General features: G+C 47.6%; 5 protein-coding genes across 5 annotated transcripts; 2 read left to right on the top strand and 3 right to left on the bottom strand.

Moving 5' to 3' along the window:
* Window positions 1-11,510: 11,510 nt before the first annotated feature.
* HD556DRAFT_1310759 (uncharacterized protein) lies at window positions 11,511-12,946 on the top strand (the record flags this gene model as incomplete). The annotated part of the gene is made up of 6 exons (XM_041300456.1): window positions 11,511-11,614; window positions 11,665-11,812; window positions 12,123-12,302; window positions 12,341-12,590; window positions 12,694-12,841; window positions 12,901-12,946. 6 exons carry the CDS (start codon window positions 11,511-11,513, stop codon window positions 12,944-12,946), a joined length of 876 nt encoding a protein of 291 aa, XP_041157126.1.
* Window positions 12,947-14,647: 1,701 nt separating this feature from the next.
* On the bottom strand, window positions 14,648-15,639 carry HD556DRAFT_1490902 (uncharacterized protein; the record flags this gene model as incomplete). Its single annotated transcript, XM_041308793.1, has 2 exons — window positions 14,648-15,320; window positions 15,377-15,639. 2 exons carry the CDS (start codon window positions 15,637-15,639, stop codon window positions 15,023-15,025), a joined length of 561 nt encoding a protein of 186 aa, XP_041157127.1. The 3' UTR covers window positions 14,648-15,022.
* Window positions 15,640-17,548: 1,909 nt separating this feature from the next.
* On the bottom strand, window positions 17,549-18,216 carry HD556DRAFT_1529073 (uncharacterized protein; the record flags this gene model as incomplete). The annotated part of the gene is made up of 5 exons (XM_041309397.1): window positions 17,549-17,638; window positions 17,692-17,757; window positions 17,819-17,886; window positions 17,946-18,035; window positions 18,097-18,216. Coding segments are annotated over 5 exons (432 nt in total), but the record flags the coding sequence as incomplete, so codon positions are not given.
* Window positions 18,217-20,589: 2,373 nt separating this feature from the next.
* HD556DRAFT_1310761 (uncharacterized protein) lies at window positions 20,590-21,233 on the top strand (the record flags this gene model as incomplete). The annotated part of the gene is made up of 5 exons (XM_041300457.1): window positions 20,590-20,709; window positions 20,771-20,860; window positions 20,920-20,990; window positions 21,045-21,141; window positions 21,168-21,233. 5 exons carry the CDS (start codon window positions 20,590-20,592, stop codon window positions 21,231-21,233), a joined length of 444 nt encoding a protein of 147 aa, XP_041157129.1.
* Window positions 21,234-23,906: 2,673 nt separating this feature from the next.
* On the bottom strand, window positions 23,907-25,868 carry HD556DRAFT_737581 (uncharacterized protein). Its single transcript, XM_041311467.1, has 5 exons — window positions 25,613-25,868; window positions 25,435-25,548; window positions 25,248-25,381; window positions 24,281-25,197; window positions 23,907-24,224 (listed from the first exon to the last, which is right to left on the bottom strand). Exons 1-5 carry the CDS (start codon window positions 25,749-25,751, stop codon window positions 24,107-24,109), a joined length of 1,422 nt encoding a protein of 473 aa, XP_041157130.1. The 5' UTR covers window positions 25,752-25,868; the 3' UTR covers window positions 23,907-24,106.
* Between the last annotated feature and the right edge of the window lie 2,105 nt (window positions 25,869-27,973).

Consider the following 27,973-nt stretch of genomic DNA (forward strand, 5'->3'; position numbering starts at 1 on the left):
AACACATGGTGTTTCCCAGGCCAGTACACCCTATAACCCTTGCTTTCAGCGTCTACACCCACAAATACGGCCTCCACCACTCTTGGCTCCAGCTTCCCTCCCTCCAGCACATAAACAAAGACTTTCACCCCAAACTCATGGGCGCGCGACAAGTCCGGCTTGGACTTTTGCACCAGCTCATAGGAAGTGGTGTCAGGATGGACCTTGACAGTAAGCGGTTCTTTAGCCATGTTGCGTAGTTGATGGCTTCTGCCCACAGATACTTTGGTAGGTCCCGTCCTATCAACATCGCCCTCACATGCTCCACCAACGTCTGGTTCAGACATTTGGCTATGCCATTCTGCTGCGGTGAGTCGTGGACTGTCAACTGACGTTCAATGCCTTGCTGACGGAGGTACAGGTCAAATTCGGCGCTGAGATACTCTCCCCCTCTGTCCAAACAGACCTTACGAAGCGTGATGGCCGGCGTCTGATGCGCCAGCCACACTCCATAAGTCTTGAAGGCGGTAAGTGCTTTGCTCTTCAGTTTCAAGAACTGAACCTTTGTCTGCCTGCTGTAGTTGTCCGTGAAGCTTATGTAGTAGAGGCTCCCATTTAGACTGGTCGTCTGCACAGGTCCCCACAGGTCCGTGTGCACTAAGTCTCCATAGGTGAGTGCGTGCGTACTGGACTCATCTGGGTAGGGCTTCTGCGTTGACTTCGCCTTCACGCAGACGTCGCAAAACTTGGGCTTGGATGCTAGGTCCAGCTCGATACCGGTAACAAGGCTCTTCTTGATGGCATCCATAGCTGTTGCTTGAGATGTGTGTCCCAGGACACAGTGCAAGCTCCCCACAGTGAGTTTCTGCGTTGCTACATTGGCATGATGTGTCTGACGCTTCGCGACAACACTATACAGTCCTTCCAGCTGTGGGATTTCAGCGATGACACGTCGTTTCGGGCCTTGAGAGAGAATTCGGCACATGCGTCCCTCGAAGAGGACTGCAAGGCCAGCAGCTGTGATCCAGTTAGTGGATATGAGGGTGAATGCCATTTTAGGTGTGTATGACACATTTTTCAACGTCACGCTCATGCATTTCTGACCCATCGGCAGCTCTATCTGAACGTCTCCTTGCCCTATGGCACTCAGCGTCAAACCGTCTGCAGTGTGGATGTCCTGGGGTAGAATGGTCATGAAATTTGTGAACTTGGCCCAGTCTGGACAAAAATGAGAGGTCACGCCTGAGTCTACGATGGCGGCCCTCTTCTCTACAGGTATGTTCAGCTCCCCTGCTATGCTTGCCAAGTCTGACGTGACGAAGGCAAACTGGTCATCTTGCGGCTCTGGCTGTGTGGCTGAGTTGGCTGCCTGCTTCGGCGCTCTCTCAGCCTTTTTCTTTTGTTGGTTCGGACCTTGCCCTTCCTTCCCACCACCTGGACGCCAGCAATCTGTTTTGTAGTGGCCCTTCCGGTCACAGTTGAAACAGGTAATGTCTGGATTTGGTTTGGTGGTCCTGGCTGACACTCTACCTTTTCCTTTAGGTTCCCTCGCTGAGAGGGTGCTTCCGGATGCACCTTTCTTGGTGGGCTGTCGCTCGGTGAGTAGGCAATGCTCTTACTCTTTGGTGATGATACTGATTAGCTTGTAGGAGGTGAGTGGATTTTTGGTGATTTTGGCTGCTGCGCTGATAGACGATAGAAGAGGTCGGTAGGATTCTGGGAGTGAACCCAGGATGATTGCGTGGAAGTTGATGTCGACGATAGCTGCGCCCATACCAGCCAACAATTCACATAGCCTTAAGAGCTCCGTGAAGTGGGTCTTCACATCCCCTCCTTCATCGCACCTCGTTTCCTGCAGGCGATGCCGTAAGTCAATCTGCACGAGTTCACTTTTGCCCTCGTGAATCTGACATATCTCATCCCAGATGTCGGATGCCTCCCCAAGCTTTTGGACATGCAGTAACAGCCGATCGGTGATCGTGCTGGATATCTGCTGCTTTACCAGTGAGTTCTCCTGGTGGTACTCATCGATCTTCTTATTGAGCTCGTCTATTTCAGTCTGCGATGGCGTTGACCCGTTGTAGGACACGAGCTGGCGCTGGGCTCGTATCGAGCTATTTCACAGTACACGTCAGATACCCGTCACATGCTAATCACTTCCCGATGTTATCCGACGCTAACCCGACAACCCGACGTTTAGGCCGCATCGGACCCGATGATTTCCTGCGCACTTGTCCTATCCGTGTCCCATCCTGTCTTGCTAGCCCCACTAGGTGTGTAGTTCATTATTTCGCACATTACTCACGTCGTAGCCAGCACTATTACATGTTTTCCCATAGTCCGCAGCGCCTCATGTTTATTTACATGTACTTCGGATCCGAAATACTCCGCCGCTACTTTCGCCTACGGGTTCCGCATTTCTACGTACTTACATATATATTGGACTGACCTCGAGCATTATTCATGATCCAAGTAGAGGGGAGCAGTTCCCCGATGCTTAGTGGTCAAACCCAATATTTCGTAGTTCTTAGTTGATATTGCGAATATCATCGCTCTTTCATTATCCGTATCAGTCATTGTTATTATTGCGCACACCGCTCGCTCTTCCGACGCTCGCTATAGCGTTACTATTAGTTTCCGAAAGACCCGAACCCGAACCCGATAACCTGAAACCCCGAAAACATCGGACCCGACGCTTTTGCATCGGACATCGTAATTATACCTTCGGACATTGTTTCCCGCGCTCGGACTATTGACCCCACATTACTCACTTACCCCCAAGACTATTCCCAGACCGCAGACCCCTGGGTCGAACGCACTTGTCAGGCAAGTAGAACAGACTAGGCAGTGCAAAGACCACAACACAAATATATCAGTTTGGAGCCATCTTCGTATAGCCCCACTCAGTATTGTTGTTTCTACACCGTCAGGCTTCTTAACGGCCTTGGTTTTCGGATCAATGACGAAGGGAATAGGCTCACAGACTCGTCCATCGGTATATCGCATCAGACCTCAGGCTCCAATAGCCGTTAGTGTTCGTTCTTTGTAAGTAATCCAATTTGAGCCGTCTTCTGCAAGCTTCGGGATATTGAACAGGCTGGAGTTTGTACCGGGGAGCATAGATTTCATGATGGATGCAGGGCTCATGACCTATAGGTGTTATACGAGCGTGGGAGTATGTACGACGAGGAGTGAATCACTAGAACACAAAGGTAAATCTCAGTTCATTTAAAACGACTCTATTGATCTATGTACCTAGAACACAAAGGTAACTACAAGCCATTAGTTCAACGTTAACGGCAGGTACGACAAAGATACTCACATCTCAGTTCGTTCGAAACAACTGAGATGTTTGGGCGCTGCACTCTGTGCTTATAAGGTAAGTGGCGTGGTTACAGGAATATATGATTGATAAACATTGGAAAGATTTTAGGACACGAGCCGACGTCATACGTCGCTCATCTTCGTCCTATTTGGCATGCGCTCGGACCTATCTCCCCTTATCGCTCGGATCCTTCAGCCTCTCTTGACTCTGATCTTCCCCTTGACTCAGATGTCTCGGCCTCAGACTCCAACAGTACCTTGGCAGGAGCTTCTGGGGGCCTGCCTTTCGCTTCTGTTGTTTTATGCGTGGTTTCATCTCCTCGTGGTCAGTAGATGAAGAATCTCCTTCCTTGAGATGAGTAGATGCCCATGGTGGGTAGCAATCTCTAGCAACATGTTCGATCTTCTGAGGGAACCTGAAAGTTTGAAAGTCCCGTCTGTCCCGTCTGATCTGTCCTGTTCCGTCTCTGTCCTGTCTGTCCTGTTCATCCTGTCCTTTCTGTCATCATCGACTGACAAATGACCATCACACTGAAACATGCTGCTGAGAGTCTCACTGGTATTCTGTTCTGTTTTGAATATTATTATCCTTGGTGTTGCTGCCACCTGCAACTGCAGTAAGCAGGCATGGGAAATATGATGATGAGCTACAGTAACATATCAGATCTACTCCAACAGTCTACACTATCCACACAAGGCCATGATGATACTAAAAAAGGGTGTGGAATAGTACTACCAGGATGCCTTATGACAGATGTGGCTGCCTGAAGTGGGCAGCGCGCGAAGGAATTCATAGACGAGTGAACAAGGACGTCCCTTGACTCTTGAGAAGGTACAATACACCAGAGCCGCCTCCACCTAAGGCAGAAGTTGTTAGCCTTGTGTAGAGGAGATTGATAGTTGGTTTGCACAAATGACAAACGATGAGCAGCGTGTTGTGCTGCCTGGTAGTGAGAATTGAAATATTGAAGTTCCAATAAATTCCGGAAGCATTCTGAAACAGCATTCCGATGTAGAAACAACTATACTGAGTGGGGCTATATGAAGATGGCTCCAAACTGATATATTTGTGTTGTGGTCTTTGCACTGCCTAGTCTGCTATACTTGCCTGACAAGTGTGTTCGACCCAGGGGTCTGCGGTCTGGGAATAGTCTTGGGGATAAGTGAGTGATATGAGATCAATAGTCCGAGCACGGGAAACAATGTCCAAAGGTATAATTACGATGTCCGATGCAAAAGCGTCGGGTCCGATGTTTTCGGGGTTTCGGGTTATTGGGTTCGGGTTCGGGGTTTCGGAAACTAATAGTGACGCGTTATGTGAGCGTCGGAAGAGCGAGTGGTGTGTGCAATAATAACAATGACTGATACAGATAATGAAAGAGCGATGATATTCGCAATATCAACTAAGAACTACGAAATATTGGGTTTGACCACTAAGCATCGGGGAACTGCTCCCCTCTACTTGGATGATGGTAATGCTATGGGGAGTCCAATATTTATGTAGATACGTAGAAATGCGGAACCCATAGGCGAAGGTAGCGGCCGATGATTTCGGATCCGAAGTACATGTAAATAAACATGAGGCGCTGCGGACTATGGGAAAACATGTAATAGCGCTTGCTACGACGTGAGTAATGTGTGAAATAATGAACTACACACCTAGTGGGGCTAGCAAGACAGGACGGGACATGGATAGGACAAGTGCGCGGGAAAACATCGGGTCCGATGCGGCCTAAACGTCGGGTTGGCGGGTTGGCGTCAGATAACATCAGGAAGTGATTTAGCATGTGACGGGTATTTGACGTATACTATACAATAGCTCGATACGAGCCCAGCGCCAGCTCGTGTCCTACACCGAAATGTTTCTGGATGGCCAAATTAGGCCAGGATGATGCAGACAATGCAGACAATGTGGACAGGACAGACAGGACAGACAGGGCGGACGGTCCTTTCCAAATTTCCGGTATATACGATCTTCCAGTACCTGTCACAAAGGGCTAATTCAGGGTGTATGCGAGACACTTCCTTGTAGAGCACGTTGCGAGCATCGGGGATTGCTCAACCCCATGAGATTGGTGCTATTCCACGCTGTTGGAGGCCAAACTAGGCTGCACGAAAAGTCTTCATGATGGCGCGTTGCTCAGATGGAGTGACAGGGTCCCCATTGGTATGCTCGAGGAAGGGTAATGATCCCCGTTGATCACCTTGTGCATCGGCAGCACTGTCCCATTTCTTGAAGTCTTCCTGTGTCCAAAAATTGACGAGAGGGTAGTCCTCCTTTCATAGACCATTGACAGGGTTGTGATCAATAGTGTCCATCTTGACTTTGAGGGGTCGAAGTACAGTACATTGTTTCATAATGTATATGTTAGTGATGTATAAATCTCATCTTGTATTGAGTTTTGGCAGTTCCCATTGTGGTATGCGGGTAGACACCCAGAAAATTGTATAATGTATAATGTATAGCCTTCGAAGGTCCAATATACGCTATGAGATATGGTCTGTACCGAGTAGGACTACTGAGTTGCCGAAAGTTGATGCATAACAACACTCTAAGATGATCAATTTTATAGTTATTCTAGTCCCAATGGTGCGCAGCCCTAAGAAACACCAGCCATGTCCAAAACCTGCCCCATACAAGCGGAAACCAAAGACACCTCGCCAGAAAAATGGACCTGCAACATCTATAAAGCTTTCTGATACTAGCAGGCGCAAGAATCTTACCTTGAATGACTGGCTGATGGTGTTTGCATATGTCGATGAACATCCAGACTTAGCCCAGGATCGTGTTGTTCAGCATTTCAAGACACGAAAAGAGGGAGTGCTCGAATTCACCCAGGCAACCCTATCATGAAAATTAAAGGACCGCACACATCTTGAACAACGAATCGAGTTATACCCTGGTGCTCTCTCAAGTAAACGGCCACGTGTTGTTACCCGCCCTGATGTCGAAGAAGCACTGGTGGAATGGATCATGAACATGGAGCAGAAGGGTGAAAGTTACACTGGAGCAATGCTCTGAGAGAAACGGCAGAAGCTCAAAGAGAAGTTTGGCGTTCCAGAAGCAGAGCAGCTAATTGGTGATAGCTGGATAGCCCCTTTCTGCAAAGCATACAATATCAAAGAATACCGGCGTCATGGTGAGGCTGGATCAGTGGATACAGAAGCAGTGAAACATGAAAGATTACGAGTGGGACGTCTCCTGTCAACTTTCCCAGTGCGAGACCGTTGGAACTTTGATGAATCAAGTCTATTTGCTATGTAAGTCACTCATGGGTGTTCAGTTCGAAGAGAAACTAAACTTATGGATTAGGGCACCTCCCGATCGTGGCCTTGCTACACATCAAATGAGCGGGAAGAAAAAAGAGAAATTCAGGGTGACTCTTGGTTTTGCGACGAATGCAGATGGAAGTGAGAAGCTTCCACTTTTCTTCATCGGTTACTCCCAAAAGCCCCAATGCTTTGGTAGCAAGTCACCACAGAGTGCTGGATTTTACTATCGAAACAACAAGAAAGCATGGATGACAAGTGAATTGTTCAACGAGTAAGCAGTGCTCCATATCACTATTATTCACATAAATATTTACACAAAAAAAACCAAGGTGGATCAGGGCACTCAACGTTGAGATGGGGATCCAAAAACGTTACATCTGCCTTCTCGTTGACAATTTCTCTGGGCACAAAGTCACATACAAACCACTTCACATCCAGCTCGAATTTTTCGAGCCAAATCTCACTTCATTCATTCAACCTCTCGATGCTGGAGTCATCCATTGCTTCAAGGCTCATTATCGTCGAGCATTCTGTCTTCGCGCTATTGAACTTGATGAAGCTGGTAATCGTGATATCTATAAAATAAATCTTCGAGAAGCCATGGTCATGGCACAAGAGGCATGGGATGCTGTCGAGCCATCCACCATTCAGCATTGCTGGAATCACACAGGAATCCAAGCCAACTCTCCAGCACCTTCATCTCACCCTGCTCATGCAGACCCAGGTGCATGGAAAATTGTATGCCAGTTTGCAGATATTGATACCATGGCCTTGCCTCAAGCCGAAGCTTGCTTGAAAGAACACCTTGGCAATCGTTATGTCGAGGAGGACTGGATGGATGCCCTGAAAGCTGTTATGGATGTGGAGGGTGACAATGTCAAAGCAGCCGAGGCTGTCAAGAAACTTGCATCAGCGGCATGTCAAAGAACTGGGCTGGTTGTCAAAATTTGGCCTCTCACCAAGGCACCTCAGCTCCAAACTCTCGAACATGAATTGATGGAGTCCATGGAGGAACTTACAACACGGAGATGTATCATTGGCACACCACTGACTGTTGACGAGATTCTTGACCCTCAAGAAGAGAAAAACATTGGACAAGTAACTGCTTATGAAGATGATGATGCAATTGTTGCAGAAATTTGGCGCTGGCAAGCAATTAGGAGCAGGGAGCTGGTTGAAGTGGAATCAGATGACAAAGATGAGGATGATCAACCCAAGGTCTGTGCTACTGAACTGATTCCGCTGTGTGAAAAGCTTGAGGCTGCATGTATTGCACGAGTTGCAGAATGCGAAGCAGGTTACATTGGACAAATTCTGGAATACCAAGTAACATACCATTTCGATGTACTTGTTGAATGTATTGATTTCTGCGAGCAGTGCACATCGCCGCGCCGTGGGAATTATTTGGTGTTGTATATATCTCATATTGTATAGCGAAAGGGCAGTTCCCGTTGCTATACACTATGAGATAGTGTACTGTAGTGCATTGGGGCCTGAATACGATGAAATATCATCTGACAATGAGAGCGAGTGCGATAAAGTTTCAAATGCAGCTCTGAGCTTGGGGTTTGTTAAGTCGCTGAAGATAATGAGAGAAAACAAACTGATAGGCATCTCAAGATGCAGTAATGGTCAACATTTGTTGATTCAAATTTTCATTGATAAGCTGGAGACGAATATTCTCGTCTTGGAGTTGTGTGAATGTATGCTGTGAGTGGTTATATGCACGATTTTGAACATAATAAAATGTATTCAATCTTACTGTATTGTTTTGAAAGCTCCTACCGTGATGCAAATGTCCAGCATTCCAGCCTTGATGCAGCTGACCCTGTGAAGGTATGAGAATGGGTGATTGTGCACTAGTGTGGCCCAGGAGATGGTGGTTATTGTCATATAATCAATTCAGACAGTCGAAATCTTGAGTCCGAGGCTGGTAGTGTTCATCAGACATAACAGACATGGAAAAATGAGTGATAACTGAATGAGTGAAAATCGTGTCAACATATTAAGGAAAAGCGAAGATTAAATCAAATAGTCAAAGGGAGAGTAGAGGGACACAGACTCATCTCAGAATATCTGGAGCGCTCGATGGTGGTGCTCAGTGGAGCCTCCAAGGGGCTCAAGTGGAGCGCACACATGGTGTCGACACCATATTGGTCCTTGGAAATCGCTCCGTCCTTTAGCTTGAGATGCCATTCTAATTTGTTCACCAGTCCTCTGATGCCATGAGTCACTTCGACGGATAGGAAAACCCGGCAAAAGCCGATTCAGACAGCAGCCAAAACCCCTGCCCCTGACTTATGAACCAGAACAACTGTCATTGTTTTATCTCATACAGCCTGAGCATGTCCTCCGTATCAATTAATATCTCCGCCACAGCTTTGTATCACCTCCCACTTCATTGCAGTAAAGTCTCATAGTTTCGGACACTGAATCCATCACCATTTGTATCTTGATCTTAATCAACACTTGCGTTAAATGCACAAGCATCTTCCCATCGATCTGTGCGTCACCTTGTCTTCTGTATGCCACTAGTGGCACACGACGGCGAGGACGCTAAGCACACTACAAAGCATGATGCAAGACAACTTCAATATTAATAGCATGGTGTAGGGATTCATTTCTGGCTGGGCTTGTAGAGACTGTTTTTACCTTACCTTATGTTGGCACTTTTGTAGCTTACATAAGCAAGTTATCTTTTCACCAGTTATCAGTATGAGTCTGAGTCTTCAGCAGTTTTTGATGATATTTCCTCTCCTCTGAGCCTTGAGCCTGGTCCAGAAACCCTTTAGGGTCGAATAGCAGCTAGGTTCTGCAAGACCCAACATTGTTCAGACTCACCATCTGAATTGTTGTACCTTCAACGGCTTATTGGTATTAATTACAGCCATGGGTATCAATTCTCCTCAAGACCGTTGTCAAGCTAGTGCTCATGAATTACTATATCAGGCCAATTTCTGATAGTGACCTTGTGGAATTCGTGTGGACGGACCGAGTCCGACTGACATACGAATTTTTAAGAATGATGTTCCCCATGTTCTCATATACCTGGCGCAGAAAATCTTGGGTGTCCATTTGTCTTTTTCCTCAACCACCATGGCACCCCTTCCTGAGCAGCACAACTGCCAATGTTGTAAAGTGTGTGTAGTTTTTGAGGCGAGCAACCCGAATGTAAGACTCTCGGTTGATTAACTCATATCCTCGCTAACAAAATTGTCACAGGATGAATGAGATTCTGCAATGTGCTATTGCGGACACACTTTTGTTCACCATGCAGTTCCAGTGGTCTGCCCACCACCAGGAGCCCCTGCTACACCGCTTCCACTCCCTCTGAAAGGAGGTTGTCCAGCATCAGGATGTGTTAAATTCAAACAAGGAAATGTACGTAGGCCGCTCCAAATCTAACACACCTATCTCACACAATTAGTAAAGAGTCATGCAGGACTGATCACACCACAATCCCTTTGTGTTTGTGGTCAATGTTGGCTTGCACACGTCAAAGTTACACTACCAACTGCAAGGTATGTGCCCCTGCTATACTTACATGTCAAGTAACCTTAGTTAAGCCTCTGCAGTTTAACACCTCTGCCAACACCAACTGTAGTAGGCACCCCAGCTATGGCCTGTCCTCCCCCATCTCAAGTCAGATCAGGCATGAGTAATGAGCACCGTGTACAATCGTATACATCGTTCTGTCTGGCAGTGGGTGTACCAGGAACTGCCAGTCCTTTTAGTCCTTTTCCTACCAGCACACAGCCCACAAACTTTGGTTCAACTCAAACCTCTTCTTGCCCAGTTTGGCTGTCCAGTCATGCTGCTATGAGAAGAAGCTCTGTTCAGGAATCTTTGAGATTTGACATCATGTTTTTACCATATCCAGTAAGGATCTTTAGCTTGCAATTTCAACATCCTGTTTTTCTGATGGACTTGGCTTAGTTTTCACCTTCTCTCGAGATTGAGTCTGATGAGCCATTTCCAAAAGACCTAAGGCTCAGTCGCCAAAAGCTTCCAGATATTCTTTGTCGACTTCAGCACCATAACCTTGTGATAGATGTCACACTTTCAATATCTGATCTGCAGCACTTGGTGATCAACGAGCTTCATGAGCACATCACATTGCACCTCGCTGCCCATACCATCCACTTCCCAGCTTCCCCACTTTTTGACACTGATATGACTACCCATGCACCACAAGTTGAGTATGAAAGAGCCAACTGGCTTATATTACAGCTCGGAAAACTCAACCGTGATGGTACATCCTACACATTAAAGGCAGCTGCATTGACCACATGGCAGCTCACTGCGGCAACCCTTATTGACAACATGAACAAGATCTCCAGAAATATGAAGAATCCTTTCAGCAACACACCACTTCTATTCATTGGTATGTCTAGCTTTCGTCATTTTGAATACCCATGAACTAAAGAGCAATCACAAATAGCACCTCATTTTGGGAAGCTTACTGGGCCTATCGACACCACAAAAAGGGACCACTCTTGTTATGCATCACGTGTAATGGACACCTTGTTCACTGCCGTGTTCCCTGAGCCGAGCAGGAACACATCCTGCTTGTCAGCTTGTCCTGGCTACGGTATCAAACAGTGTCTTAATTGAGTTGATGATAACGATGATTGTGTATGTTTTTTTGGTTCAATTTTGATTGATCCACCTATTGACATGTATCATAATTGCAGTTCAACCAGTCACTCTCGTCTACTATTGCTCGTGGTCCAACACTATAGTCAGAGAACACTGCCCCCACACACCCTGCCCACTCCAACATCACTGACTGGCAAGCATATATACAAGACCATGCATTGGATGGTAGGCATACAGAGATTCAACCTTGGCGTGGTCAAGGAAAGACAGTGGAAGATGTTGCTGATCTTTTGACGGCCTTCATATACTCTAAGTATGGGGGCATTTCCTTCAGCATGGCCTCGTTGCCATCAGGACTCATCATCGGTTACTCATATAAGAATGATGGGTCTGACCTCAGCCTCACCAGTTTATTTATGTCAGAACGAACTTACAAAGTGTAAGCTTGATTTGGTATCTTTAGTTATCTTCTGTGACATGTTGGCACAGTGGTGAGGGCCTTGGTGAAGGTGTCGAGCGATCCGTCCTTGCCCAAGCTGTCCAGAAGTTAACAAGTGAACTATCCACTTGGGTAGAGACCATGGATAGGTTCAAGAGCTTTTCGACCCTCCCATTTGGGGTGTTGGACCCAAAGATGGTGTGTAAACTCAAGACCCATGGTCTGTTGTGTGCCTTGCACATTTTTGCACTCAGCTAACCACCTATACCATGTTCTCCGTTCTTACTCATTTACGTCCTGGGAAACTTCAATCTTCTTTTTGATACCTCGTATATTGGGATGTTGGCACTTGAAGCAGCACAAGTACTGTCTGTGATTCCATCAAACCATAACAGCCCTCTCAACCTCTCACCCAATGGACCTCTTGCACCATTGTTGGCAACATATCTTATGATTCAGGTGAGCCGGATAATCATGTATTTGATCTCTGGATTGATGAGGTCAATAGCCTGCACAACTTGTACAAGATATGTTATCTGCAAGACAACTCAAGTTGCAATGGCAGCTTTATGCTGGCGTTCTTCTTGGATGTCCATCAGCATTCACATTAGATGTCCCTCAAGAAATTTTAGCATTTGCTGAAGGGTTCAATGTCTATGTTAGTGAAGAGATACCTTCCTTGGCATCTGTGAGTTTGAGAATCTGTGTCGTGCACTTGATAACAAGTTGACACATTTTAAGACCTTGCACCCATCGTTGGAAGGGCTGATTGCTGAGCTTTATCAGCAACATTTTATTTCTCCTGCTCAGCTCATTCAGCGCCTCGAATTTGAGGTTGTGCAGATATCTGAATCTGATGGTGGGCATGCACGCAGGCAGCCTGTCATCGACTCAGATATGGAAGCAGCTTTCATCTTGAGGTGTACTCAGTACCTGAGAGGTGTTGGCCATCCGAAACATCCTGCTGTTGAGGCATGTGTCTCAGGAGCAACTTCATGCTGACGAAGAGAGCCTGACACGCACAATGCTGCGATGCAAGCAGTTTATGCTGCAAATTTCCGGAAGTTGTATTCTTCCAGCAAATCCCAAGCAAAATTTCTGTGTACATGTTCACAATCAAGGCTCGCTGTTCATTGAACTGAATTTTACACTCAGGTTCGCTTTACGAAAGGGCTTCCACAGAAATATGCGCATTCAAAACTACCAGGAGTGGGCACTGATTGGGAGGTATGTGCAACAGTGTATATTATCTAATGTGTGCTCAACTGTGTCCACACTGCCTGTAGCCAGCCTCCTATCCAATGCACTTTCAGACTTGTTCCTACTGAGTGAACATTCCACTCACAAAAGCCATCATCGCCTCTCTCGCTGATCCAATCCCAGATGATGACGACACAGTGACAGATTTTGATCTTTGGATCCATTTTTCTCTCTTCGCTTTTTCAGGACCCTCTAGCTTTAATATCCTTTGAACGTCTTTCATGCGGCCTGCTGTAACCCTGTCTTCGTTCTGCGGTCCTGTCTTTGATACAACCTGCATTAACTACTTCTGTCTTCGCCAGTGCAATGTGCTCCATCCGCATTTCCATATCATACTGTACTACCACCTCTTCTTCTTTTCTGCCTTTGATAAAATCTGCAGCAACCATGTCTTCATTTCATATCGTATCTCGACCTTGCCATTCACTGCCATTAAAACCAGGTTACCAAAGTTAATGAAACATGTTACAGTATATTTGAAGTGCGTCAATCCACAGTAATCTACAGCTGTCCATGGAGTAAGACGAGTAATGAGGTAGAAGGGTAAGCTGGTTATCTAGATCATGTATCTGTGCATCTGTCAGTGGATGGTTCACTTCTGGTACCTGTACATCTGATAGCTGCTGTGGGGGATGAACGACAAATGGGTTGTCTGCTGTTTCATCCACACCATTTGCTATGTTATGGTGTTGACGAACATGATCTTCATCAAATGCTTCCCAGTCTATCCCGTACTCTTGGAAGTCACCCACTTCATCATCTCCCAGAATGAATGTTGCATCCACCCCATGTTACAATAACATTTCACCCCTATCATTTCTTTTTCTACCACACACTAAATGGGCTGTCTGTCTTACACTATCCTTGCTATCTCTTATCCAAGCGGGCTGTCTGCCTCATGTTGCTTATCTCTCTTATCCAAGCGGGCCATCCGCCTCATGTCTCTTATCTTGATACACCATTTACAAGCTCCGCTTGAACATTGTCTATATAGACTGTAACACTACCGCTTGTATTCTTCACTTTAATCTACTGGGTTTTACCTGGAACATAGTCCTTCAGTAAGGTCTCCAACCTTACTGTCTAGAACCACTATTCTAAGGAAGTCAGCGACACTTGCCTTAGCCAAGAAACCTTTGATCTCTCATATGAGAGAAGACCTACATCTATCAGGCATTTAAGCCAATTGTCCATCTGGACTCTGATAGCTTGACTTATCCCAGTCGTAACACCCCACGCACACCATTTTGAAGCATGCCGAAGAAGAACATGTCGTGTGGACTGCACTGGCGCTCATCACAAATTGAAATTCTGTGATGGTTCCATGATTCAGCCCAATCAGTGGCATCCAGGTTAATTTGTTCAAGAAATATGTGGTGCAGGAGCCACACATGGGCATCCAAGTTAGTATCCAAACCATCATGCATCTCGAGCCCTAGGAAAAAAATCCTTCCATTTTGCTCCAAATCCTCTTGTTACATTGCACCATAGGCGCTCGATACAGATGTTGTGAATGCTCCTGCAATACACATACCTAAACATTAATGCAGGGGTCAGGGGTGGTACTGACTCACCGGCCCCATATATAAGACCCTCGCTCTGTACCTCTGTGATTTTCCATCCATTCGGCTACTCGGAGATTCTCTGTTCCGTGGTCTCCACACACACGACTGGGGGTGCCATGCTCTGCAATCACATTGATGAACAAATCAAGAACTGTCTGAGCTCTGTTGTTGCCACTGACACAAATGCCTGTCACAAACTGCAAAAATCCATCTATGAAGGTGTGCATGACAAACTGCCATCGTATCAATCCTGTGGTAAACAACAAGTTGCAGCAGGTAGAACCACAAATAGTTACATGACACACCATGTTGCCCGTCATGATGCCACAGAGAATTGGGACCAGGAACAGAATAAACACGGTGTTGTATCCTCCACGAGCCAAAAATGTTAAGAGGAGCACCATATACACGAGCATATGACTCTAGCACACAACTGCATGTCAACTCGGTGGCCAAGATATTGGAAATGTCCTTGGATCATCCAACGACCAAAGTAAGGAAAGCGGTCGAGTATCTGTTGCATGATCCCGTCCAGCTCATCATCCGAGAGGTCAGAAGTCGGAGCAGTTGATGATGTGTAGAATCACGTGACAGTCCCATCTTCAGCTTCATAATCAACATACACTGGGGCTCCTGGCTCTACTAAGCCATACTCCAAGGCACGGCGACGCACAGTTCGTGCTGATACTTGAAATACCGCTGCAAGGTGTGTCGGACCGCGAAGTTCAATAGCAGGTGCTAAAATAGATGGCTCGATTTCGATACGGGGGCGTCCTGGTCGCCCAGTTGGCACCACATAAGATGCCTGTATTGGTGGAGCATCTGGTGGGTCCACTGACTGACGAGCTGCATCATCCAGATGATCTATCATACTTTGCAGACTGTTTTCAATGGTGATACGTTCAGCTGGCACGAAAATGTCCACATGGTACATTACTCTAATTGAGCAAATAAGAGAATGTACCTCGGAACAACACTACTTGCCTGTGTCACTAGTGCTGATAACCGTAAGCAATGCCTCTGCTCTTCACCTAACCGTGTGTGGTCCCCAATCTGTGTGCAGAGGGCTACCGTAACACGGCGACCAAGCTCAGCGTATGCAGCTCGTATTGTCTGTAATGGAGGAGGTATAAGCTGCTGATTAGGCTGGTTATTCATGACTGTGAAGAAGACGTCACGACGGGAATGCACCGCTGACATTGTATGGTTTTAAGGTGCCCAAGCCTTATGAGCCTCTGTCTGTCATGGAAGCACAATAAACTTTTTAGTGAATCAAGATTATCATATTAGGCAGTCTAAGACCAAGTTAACAAACGATTGCTACAAGTTATTATCTGGCCATCCGTCATGTTTCATGCCGGAGCAGGCAGGACTGGGATAGGGATTCGCACAGGTAAATACCTGGGTACCACCAGAGGCCGCACCCGCACCCGCACCCGCACCTGCACCCATACTCATACCCACCTGGGGTTCACTCGCAGGCACGCAGCTTGGCCGCTTGAGACGATGGTGCTTTCATCAGGGGGTGTGATAGAAGGCTGGCCATGAGTGATGTGATACCCGATGTTGGCGTTGAAGAGCACAGGGCCTTGGGGTACGACGCCTATTGCGCGACACAGGCTTGAGAGCATTACCATGTGGATGTCTTGACTGTCGATTAGGACACACCCTGAGCCAGGTTGGAGGTCATAAAAGCGGTACAGGAGGTACAGGAATGTGATTTTGCCTGCTCCGCTTTTGCCGATGAGGGTGATGCCTCCGCCATGGGAAACATACTGTGCAGGGCGGAAGTTTGATGGTCGTAGAAGAATATGTTGTCTGTGATGGGTTAAGATGGATGTGTATGAGAATAGAGGGGGGCTACGCACCAAATTTGACTTCGCCGTTCGAGACTACTAATTAGAAATGAGAAACAGTTTTAAAATAAACATCGTAAAGTGAGGACAGGCGAGTGAGCAGCGCATGTAGATCAAACCACGAAGTTGTGGGGGGTTGCTCAAGTGTTGCGCACTCACCGAAGGAAGGGAAGAACTTGGTTTGGGAACAAGCAAACGTGAAAAAATGTCAGTAGCATATACATAGAATAAAATGAACAAGACCATCATGCTTGAAGCTTGAATTCTCGGAGTCGCCTCCAAGAGGCGTGTCGGATCAGGGATGCAATGGCTCGGCGCATGGACGGACAAGGTCATCCATCTCCATCGTGCCAGTACTTCTCCATATCCTTCGCATGGGCACCTCCGCTCTCGACTGAGCCTCACAATGCAGATGACCTTCTTGCTGGTCCAGAGAGTATCTCGCCTGACAATATTGCCGCTGAATTTACAGCTCTCGAAGAGTTGAAAAGGACTGAAGAAGTTCAGAGGAATCAGAATATTAACGAAGTTGAAGTGCTCGAGGGAAATGCTATTGATTTTGACGAGTGAGGTTGAGATGGTTAATTACAATGGCGAGGGTGACGGCTGGGACGACGAACATTGATGTCATCACACTAGCTAGTAGTTAGTGTGCCGGCGCTTTCTGCCGGCACTTGCCGAGGGTCAAGCTCAAAGTCGAAATCAAAACGTCAAAGTCAAGCTTCTCAACATCAAGGTCAAAATCAAAATATCGTAGTCTAAGCTCAAGATAAGTTTCGCAAAGCGAAAAACCAATTTGTCCAGTACGGTCCCTTATAATCACCATTTGTATCTTGATCTTAATCAACACTTGCGTTAAACGCACAAGCGTCTTCCCATGATGCGATCTGTGCGTCACCTTGTCTTCTTCAGCTCAACGAGCGATTAGTAAGCTGTCTGGAGATGTACCATACCTTCTCTGAGCTAGCGCACGCCTCGTCGGGTCAATGCCCACTATACCGCACTCGGGTCATCAGAGGCCCGGCACGTACGAATATCGAAGACATGCGTGTTTCTCAATGCGGCGTTGCTGGTTGAGGATTGCCTCGCGCTCACGGAACCAACCACACGCGTGCTATGTGCCGCGGCAGACAACAATGCATACGTGTACAAAAGACATGAAATAACAACAGGGGACTGCGGCCCATTCACTGCGACAGTTGAATGTCACGTTCGTCAACAAGCATGCAGACTAACACATTCGTGAGACAGCCAAACCAAATCCTCCAAGCGCACGCTTATTTATCCACGGGAGTCCACAGCTGCCTGCTGATGAGCTTGCCCGTCTGGTTCTTGAGGGTGACCTGCAACGAGCGTCAGAAAACAGCATGGCACCATGGTCAACGGGCCACGTCACCGATGCATTGTCTTCAAGCTCCAAAGTGTAGTAGCTTTCATCGTTCTTGGACGCGTGGGGGACTTGGAGTCTGCACCTCATCCGTCAGTCGATAGGCCTGGTCTGAATCATGCATGATACGCACCCAATATTCTCACCTACGAAGACCAATTTCCACCAGTGCTCAGTGTCGCTCATGAGGACTTGCATGCTTGACTGCAAATTCGTGCAAAGCGGTGAGATCGACATCGGAACCGCTTCTCGCAGACACTTACGTTCCACGACAAGTAATTTCCAGTATCCTTGTTCTGGACCGACCACAGACGTGTTTCTGTTTCTTTGACGTATTTGAACTGCGCAATCCACTATCGATGATGTCACTCGTCAGCGTTAGGGTCGGAACTTCATCTCCGGACGTCTACTGACCCTCTGATTGTCGGTACTGTTGAAGCCCTGACCTTCGACCTTGACGTGCGCGCCGTCTTTGTGCGTCGCCAACACGTAGTCAGGGTCGTGCACGTTTACAAGGACACCGCTGATAGGCATGATGAATGAGATTTGTTGTTTGTGAGGCAAGAAAGAGAATACGAGAAGTGAGTTGGCCTTCAAACCTGCGATCGCAACATCATTTATATGTGCGGACTCCTCAGGGTGCAGACTCGGCAACGGGCCACGGCATTCTGCCGTCCCTCCTGAATCGTGCGAGCAGCTCGATGCAGGTGCCAAACCATAGGGCGATGGCAACTCGCTGGCTCACGACCGCCGCTCTGGAACTTTCAGCGCAAAAGGAGCTGTCGATCATTCCTCGTTTCCTCCTATCAAGAATGTTTGTCGATGAATTTACCTCATACTAACACTTTCGCTTTCGTTGCCAAAGGAGTCGAGCATCATTTCTGGCATTTTATGATTGATTTCTCGGCGATGACTACATACGACGCCCTGGCACTTCTGTGCTCGCTTGGCAGGAATTCTCTTCGACGGCGTTACGACGAGATCAGTCACTTTTTCCGCCTGGCAACTCCCACGGCGGCGAATCGCAGATGGCTTTCCAAACATTCAAAGTTTATTGATTCGGCTCGCTAGGAATGTTTGTCGATCGCGGGGCAGGGCCATTACTCGATGTCTCGGCATTGACTACATACTTAGTGCTTCCATTGTCGAAGAAGTTTACTGATTCTCGCTTGCGGGGAATGTTTGCCAATCGCAGCACATTGTCCGCACTTTTCGAATTTGGCGTGCGCAACTGTCTCGGCATTGACCACATAGTACTTCCATTGCAAGAGAAGTTCACTAATCCTCGTTTGCGGGAAATGTTTGCCAATCATGGTACATTGTCTGCACTTTCAAGAGATCAGTTGATTTATCCCATCAACGGGAAGTACAGCACTAGTGTTAGGTGTCATTGGTTGTATGGTTGAGTTCCTCTTGCCATGTCCCAACAACCTGCCTGGAACCCCACCTTGACAAGCTCAGCGCTCCTCGTTTCGTGAACCGCAGGTTGCGTCTATTTTGTATCCCACTTCCTGTAACTGCAACCAGACAGACGTAGTCGCGACCGGGAGACATGTCTCATTTCTGAAGTCAGGGCACGCAACTTCAAGACATCTTAATCAGCACAGAAGATAAGTTGATCTCGTTCCCAAGGCCAGGGTCTACTCAGCAGCCATTCTTTCTAGTGTCTGTAGAATCATCATGACCTTGAGCTGCCTGGTTTTGCAGATGAGAGGGAGCGCATGAATGGGTCTATCTATCCATGAGATGAATGGCTCTCCCTATACTATTTTGAAGATTGTGAGTGTTGAGGTTGATCGTTCACCTTGGATAACCTTCTTGTGCATTTTTCTAGCGCAGCAGCGTGGCGGGGAGTAATACAAGAGGCTCAGGTCAGACCGCAGTATCATTGTATCGGTAAAGAACATGACTGCTACTCCCTGCATGACGAACATCAGAACACTGAAGATATTGTAGCTAATTTTTCTGGCACGTTCTACTAAATCATTCATTGACATCAACCGCATAGAATTTGAATCCCTCTCAGCATTTGTATCATATCATACCATGTGCTAATTTACACTAGTAAAAAAATGCCACTTCAATGAGTCGTACTCGATCAATTTCATCGTTAATGAAGCAAATTCAAACACTTGTATTGCATAGTGCATGTATATACAACTGTACACATAGATAGAGAGAGAGAAAACATAACTAAGACCATCTTTCTGCGTGTGTGAACGCCAAATTCGAAAAGTGCGGACAATGTGCTGCGATTGGCAAACATTCCCCGCAAGCGAGAATCAGTAAACTTCTTCGACAATGGAAGCACTAAGTATGTAGTCAATGCCGAGACATCGAGTAATGGCCCTGCCCCGCGATCGACGAACATTCCTAGCAAGCGAAATCAATAAACTTTGAATGTTTGTAAAGCCATTTGCAATTCGCCGCCGTGGGAGTCGCTAGGCTGAAAAAGCGACTGATCTCATCATAACGCCGTTGAAGAACATTCCTGGCAAGCGAGCATGGAAGTGCCAGGGCGTCGTATGTAGTCACCGCCGAGAAATCAATCATAAAATGCCAGAAATGGTGCTCGACTCCTTCGGCAACGAAAGTGAAAGTGTTGGGATGAGGTAAATTCATCGACAAACATTCTTGATAGGAGGAAACGAGGAATGATCGACAGCTCCTTTTGCAATGAAAGTTCCAGAGCGGCGGTCGCGAGCCAGCGAGTTGCCATCGCCCTATGGTTTGGCACCTGCATCGAGCTGCTCGCACGATTCAGGAGGGACGGCAGAATGCCGTGGCCCGTCGCCGAGTCTGCACCTGAGGAATCCGCATATAAATGATGTTGCGATCGCAGGTTTGAAGACCAACTCACTTCTCGTATTCTCTTTCTTGCCTCACAAACAACAAATCTCATTCATCATGCCTATCAGCGGTGTCCTTGTAAACGTGCACGACCCTGACTACGTGTTGGCGACGGCCAAAGACGGTGCGCACGTCAAGGTCGAAGGTCAGGGCTTCAACCATACCGACAATCAGAGGGTCAGTAGACGTCCGGAGATGAAGTTCCGACCCTAACGCTGACGAGTGACATCATCAATAGTGGCTCGCGAAGTACACATACGACAGAAAATCAGACTCGCGTCTGTGGTCGGTCCAGAACAAGGATACTGGAAATTACTTGTCGTGGAACGTAAGTGTCTGCGAGAAGCGGTTCCGATGTCGATCTCACCGCTTTGCACGAATTTGCAGTCAAGCATGCAAGTCCTCATGAGCGACACTGAGCACTGGTGGAAATTGGTCTTCGTAGGCGAGAATATCGCGTGCGTATCATGCGCAATTCAGACCAGGCCTATCGACTGACGGATGAGGTGCAGATTACAAGTTCCCCACGCGTCCAAGGACGATGATAGCTACTACACTTTGGAGCTTGAAGACAATGCATCGGTGACGTGGCCCGTTGACCGTGGTATCGTACTGTTCTCTGACGCTCGTTGCAGGTCACCCTCAAGAACCAGACGGGGACTGTCATCAGCAGGCAGCTGTGGACTCCCGTGGATAAATGAGCGTGCGCCTGAAGGATTTCGTTTCAAGTTGGCTGTCTCGCGAATGTGTTAGTCTGCGTGCTTGTTGACGAACGTGACATTCAACTGTCGCGGTAAATGGGCCGCAGTCCCCTGTTGTTATTTCATGTCTTTTGTACACGTATGCATTGTTGTCTGCCGCGGCACATAGCACGCGTGTGGTTGGTTCCGTGAGCGCGAGGTAATTCTCAAATAGCAACATTAAAAACGCGCATGTCTTCGAATCTCGATACTCGTACGTGCCGTGCCTCTGATGATCCGAGTGCGGTATAGTGGGCATTGACGGGACGAGGCGTGCGCTAGCTCAGAGAAGCTGCGGTACACCTCCAGACATCTTGCTCTGGACGCCGCATAAATCAATAAGCGACCTATCATAAGAACGGGGATGCTCGCCCGCAATCCACTATAATTTTTGCTTCCTGATCCTGGTATATCGCGCTCTGCGAACGTTGTCTTATGTGTAGAAATGTCGATTGAGAAGAGGAGGGTGGTGAGGAATGGTGGCAGCACCGCGTCATGTATCTCGACATTAATATTCTCGACAGGGCCATGCACATGTGGACGTCTTCTGGCTCTATTTTAAATTATATGATCAGTCTGTTCGCCTCAGCTCGCTCCCCCAAATCTCCTTCCTTCCTTTGTCTTCTGTTGCCGTTCTCTCCTCCAACCACTGAGTACTGACGCACCGGGAGTTTTCAAGGACGTTGGCAGGCAGGCGCGCGTGTGCACAAAAATGTAAGAGAGACGACGGAGACATAACCGACGGTAGATGACCGGACAGTTGTTGCGACTGCTGCTGTCGGAGACGATAAGCTTTTTTTAGCTAAAAAGGAAGTCGAAGTAACTTTGGGATTCAATATGTACAAACAACCGGGCATCACCTCCTCTGTGTGCAATGTGCATACCATGTACAGTCGCATCAATACCGATATCATATGTGATGTTTCTCTGATCAACGAAGATCAGAAGACCGGGTTCAAGCCTCCTTCAATCCCACAATGACAAGCCACATCCGAGTCCGGGTCTCCACATAGTAGTTCTAGGTGGCAGGGGAGGCAAATGAAAGGGACGAGCGAACAGGGACAAAGTTTACCATTCAATAAACTAAAATATGAGAATTCTGTGGGAGAAGGTTAGATGTAGAGATATACGATCACCCGGTGTGACTCAATACAGTGGCTGTTGCATCGAACTTCGAGTCAAGGGTCGGCGTGACTAGAGCATGTACATATTTCGTGATCAAGAGATTCTGCATTCTCACAATGCGAAGTGATTGACTTCGTATGACACGAGTCTTAGTCTGCCTACGTGTCATTTCTGTTTCCAAACTTACGGATTAACGCTTTAACCAGCATCTATAAAGCGCGTCAGCATGAACAATCAACCAAAAAAACCCCGCACCTGCTTGAACAATTCGTACCTTTGACAGTAAGGTTCCCCTCACCAACAGGATCCGATTTATGACACTGATGACGGTCTAGATGAATCTCTTGACGATCATCATTCTGGCATTTACGGCTGGTGGTCCTCTTTGCGCACGAGCCATGCCCAGCCCCGAGACCACTGCCGCCTTATGCAATTGGCAAACATGTGGCACGTTAGATACGTGTGTGGGAATGAACACAAAAATAGTGTCCGTCAGAGGTTGCGAGATTAACGGCGTTGAAACGATTCAGTATTGTTGTTGATACAAGTATCGCCCGGGAAAGCACTGTAACGCACATGAAAGGTCCGGGTATGCTAGCGGTGAAACTCTTTATCAGAGCGCAAAATAGAGGTGAAAACAGTTCTGCTCAGACGTGATGCTGCGATAAACCATCCCCCAAATATTCTCGTAGATTGTCTACGGCGTGGCAGCCGCAGTCGTCCTTGTTGAAACAGTCTGTCTCGCACTTGACGGTTGAGAAATAAAACTCGTTCTTCATATATAAATACTGTACGGACCTAGTGCCAATCGTTTCAGGAAAGGACTACCTGCACTACTCATCACAAGTCCAATACGAGAGTAGGACGACACCCAATATTTCATTGTCCGGGGGGTGAAGAAAATTCCGTGCGCAAAGTTGTGACCGCTCGGGTATTCCAGAAAAAGGAAAACGAACGCTCCCTGTGAATGATAGCAAAATCTCAGAAGCACGCGGGAGTGCGATGTAGGCAAATGTATTAGAGTAGCACATGCTAAGTCTATGGAACCAACAAGCACAAAATGTCTTGGTTGTGTACGTACTATGGGTAGTGCAGAATATGATTTCCCTTATGCGAAGGAATTCGTTCGCCAGAGGTCGAGAACAGCACGGGCTAGAGCCTGATAACTTGCGCTTGAAAGCAGTGATATATGGGGAATCGAAGTGAATCACAAAACAGCATTGATCCAGGTTCGGAATACGAACGCGCACGTTCAGGCTGCTCCCCAGATCATTTATGCTGCATGGTCGCGGAAAAAATGAGTGTAGCATAACAGAAAAGGTAGGAAAAGAGAACTCAAGGCGAACTGTGCTCCTATAGGCTTTGTCTCAGGCTTGTCTGAACCAAATCCGAGCTTGCTAACGATGCCCCGGGGGGTGCGTTCGTCTTCCACATGTATTAGGAAGGAAGGCCCAAGCGTTAGTGCTTATCCCCCTAATACAGGCACAGCTCTCCACGATATGGTCAATAATGTCAGATTATTAGTTACATCCGAGACAAGCCCAAGTTCCACTTGGTACCTATCGCTATATCTTACGCACGCACAAAAAATACAGTATGAAATCCGCATATTTAGCACACCATGATTGGGCATGGTACACAACTGCAGCCTCCGAGAATGTACAGTGATAGCAAGTTGAAGTTCTTGATCTGCAAATTTGAAAGTAGGTCTATGTCTTGAATATCCGTAAAAGTCGGGCTTCTGTGACGATGCGAGTGCGACAGAGCGGACACTCGCGAGATGAGGCGAGTACTAAATCAGAACAGGCACGACACATAGCTAGATGTCTGTTGGCATGGGTTAGTGAAAGGCCATGCGCGCAAACACAATATGTAGCACTTACCCGCAATCCACGATTGCAATATTTGCTTCCTGGTCCTGGCATATCACACACAAACCTGAACGTTCTGCAAGCGTCGTCCTAGGTAGTGGTGGTGATGGAGAGGTGGAAGGCGGTGGAGGATGATGCTGCGACTCGCCATGTATCTCAACATTCTCAGCAGAACCGTGCGTATGGGCGTCTTCTGACTCTGCTGGCTCTGTCTCTATGGTTGACCTTTCTGCCTCATCTCTCTCTCTCTCTTCTTGTTCTTGCCTCTCTCGCCTTTCCCTCTCTTCTTGTTCCCTCTCCTCTCTCTCCATGATATCTCTTTCCTCCGCTGCTGTTCTCTCCTCCTCCAACCAGGCACTGACGCGCGCCACGAGTTGCTCTTTCTCAAAGAGATCGGCGGGCAGACGCACACGTGCCTCGTACAGTATCTGCTTTAGCGTGTGAATGGACAATCGCGAGAGTGACGAGTAGGACATTGCCAGGAGAGCAGAGAGTGGGGGAGGGGGCTGCGGCGTAGATGGCTGAGGTGGTGAGCGAGGTGCGGTTGGTGGGCGCGTAGGAGGCGGGCTGGCAGTAGACGCTGGAGAAGGGCGTGGAGTGGAGTGGGGCGCCGATCGGGGTGGCGTTTGTGGCTGCGAAGCCGTCCTGAATCGTGGCTGTGGTTGAGGGGAAGAAGGCTGGGGCGGGGGCGGCGTAGGGGGTGTCTGACGCTGTCTTGTGGTGTTGGAGGTATAGGTTCTGTATGGTGCTGGCTCAGGGTCAAGGTCAGGACGGGGGAAGTCGGGTGGTGGTGATGTAAACGTTTGTTGGTGAGTTGGGGGTGGAGGACGGGTGCTAAAGAGTCCGCGAGGGCGCGAGGAACGATGTTTTGGGACACCATGGGCACGGTAGTGAGATTCATTTGAGGGCGGGAGGGTGCCTATTGGTGTCTAGGAGAAGTGAGCAATAAAATGATGGACCAGGATGGAACGGAAAGCACCTTTACAGCGATTATGGCATCCACGAGGTCATTCTTATCGATAGGGCCTTTGACGGGGATATCATATGCGTTGACATAGCGGCGAAGGTCGGAGAGCGGCAGGGATTTGAGCTGGTTTCTACTAGAAGCTGTTACTGAATACAAGACATCAGACTGGGACGTTGGTACTAGCAAGTATGGGGCGCACTGTTGAGAAACTCAATACAGAATGCACAAACGTGAACTTGATCATAGCCAGATGCTGCGCCATGGCGGGGCATGAGCGCCTGGTAGTCTGCGCAGCTCGAACAATATAAGTAACCTGCTCGAAGCCGCCAATCGAATCAATCCAGTCACTGATGTAGTTCGCAGATGTGACAACTGACCACAATGGTTACAGCGGGTTGAGCGTGTAAATATGATGATAAATTCCTTGTTGCATTTCCTACAGGCGCTCTGCGCACGACTTGTGGAAGGCGCTGGTGGAGGACCGCTGAGCAGAGGGAGCCCGTTCAAGTTGGACATGCACAACAGTAGAAATTCGAGAGGTGAAGATGATGATAGTCACTGGCAAGTCCTTGGACACCGCCGTGAGACTGCTTAGACTACTGCTTGTTCTGGTATATTCTCGAGAACAGCCTTAGTCGCTGTATCACGCGGTCTCGCCTCTTATGGTGTTTATCACTGTTCACGACGGCGGCTGAGCTCAAACTAGCCATACCAGTCCGCAGCAACAAAAACGATGATATTGTCGGTTCATTCATGCGGTTGCCACTGGCGCTCCTGTCCAATTCCGCATCTCTTTGAAGAAATAATGGTCGAGTGCAGCACGACAACTTTTATGCATAACCAGGATCCAATATTGATGGGTATGACCTGTAGACTCTAGACTCCATCCAGGACTGGGACCGATGATCCTTTAAGTTAAGCTTAACGACTAGTTCAAAGTTGAACTACATCTAGTTAGTCGGAAGTCACGTGATGCTTGCGTTCTTGATCAAGTTCTGATAAGATGGCTTCTATTACAATTGTAGGAGTTGATTGTACGTATGTAGTCATTATTTGAACCATTTAGATCGATTTGATATCGTATCCCAACTGACCGTCCACCATGTCAGACCCGTGCATGCAGCACTATCTCAACAACTTTCGAGTGGTACCTTCTCGATCTGCTCCTGAACCAAGCCATATATCAGCACCAATCTCATCTACGCCTGTTTCGTCCCCCCCTGCAGCACCGATCTTCCAGCAGACAACGATCACACCCAACATCTCACTGCAGCATCTCTATGCAGATGTAAAGGCAATACTTCAGTCCGTGGAGGCCTCTCTTGAGGAGCAGAAAAAGATTTCAAGGGACTTGAGTGACCTGAGCACGACCGTCAACGTCTTGGAAGGTGTACTTTGTGGTAATGTAGGTCGCGGTCGCGTTAAGAGGAAGAATCGGAGGAAGAAGAAGGAGGAAATCATGGATTTGGATACGCTACAATCTGAGGGGGGTATAGTCCGTCGGTTAGCGACAATGGATGGTGCGATCAATCATTTACTTGCTAGGTTGGACACAGCTTCCCGTGCGTTTTATGAGTTTTGTTTTAAATTCGTGTTCTGATTAACACAGATGAGCCTCTTCCTGCCACCGTGCTGCCACAAGGTCTGTTGAAATTTCGGCCCTTTCCTTTCGTGCAGCACTCTTCTGAAACCCTCGCCCCCGCTGTTTATCGTATGTATCTCCCTTTTTAATTCTCATCTCATACTGAGACTATAAATACCATTTTTGTCTCTTCATCATCATTGACTGCTCCACGAATTTTAATTTCGACTGGATTCTTGTACACATACCTGCAGCTAACAACTCGTATCGTGCTTTAGGTAAGTTTCCTTTCCAAATCATTTCAAAAGACCTTCTCTTCTTTGTGAGCCCTAACAAGTATCCATGGACAGACATAGAATCTTCCATCTTCCTTTTTTTATTCATTTATCTGGTCCCCATCTAATCCAACGAACTAATTTACCTACCCAACAGCATTTACTCGCTCGCAAAAATATAACCACCGTGTTCAGCGCAATTCCAGCTCACCCGAGAGTACAGAGTCTCAAGCTTCTCCGGACTCTACGATATCCTCTAGTGTTTTTAACCATCCTGCAATAGCTGACGTCTCCTCTCGCTCAGCGACTCCTGCTACCTTGTACACCAGAGTCCCCATATATGGGCCTGATCTTTCCTCACCGCTACCAACCCCATCTCCTGAAACCCCGCTCGAGGAAAGTTTCAGCAGCGCGAACGACTCAAACTCCGAGTCTTGGACGGCCCCACAACCGAGACGGGATACTACGTCACTCCGCGCCTTCCCAAACTCATTATTAAACCCCATTTCTCCCTCGTCTACTAATCTAATTCACAAACCTACACGCACCTTCACTCTATCTGCATTGCGTTCACTTGGCCACAAATCCAACCCTGCTCCATCAAATTTCACCCATACAGTGACCTTACCTTCGACCTCATCAACTTCAGGCTCGTCTGCTTATGATGCTTCATCCCCTGTCTCTAGAATCGCCCCTATCGCTCCTACTTCACCCTCATCATCGCTTTCATCTTCTGCCCGCACTGCTAACATGCACCTCGCAAGCCCACCCACAACTCCCACCTCTACACTCGCACAAGCGCACGCGACCACATTATATCACATCCTACCGCAGGTTTACCAGGACTCTATCGGGGGAGATGTGGATTGTGAGGGACCGTG

This window comes from Suillus plorans (assembly GCF_016647745.1).
Source record: "Suillus plorans strain S12 chromosome Unknown HD556scaffold_52, whole genome shotgun sequence".
In the NCBI taxonomy this organism is placed as follows: Eukaryota; Fungi; Basidiomycota; class Agaricomycetes; order Boletales; family Suillaceae; genus Suillus; species Suillus plorans.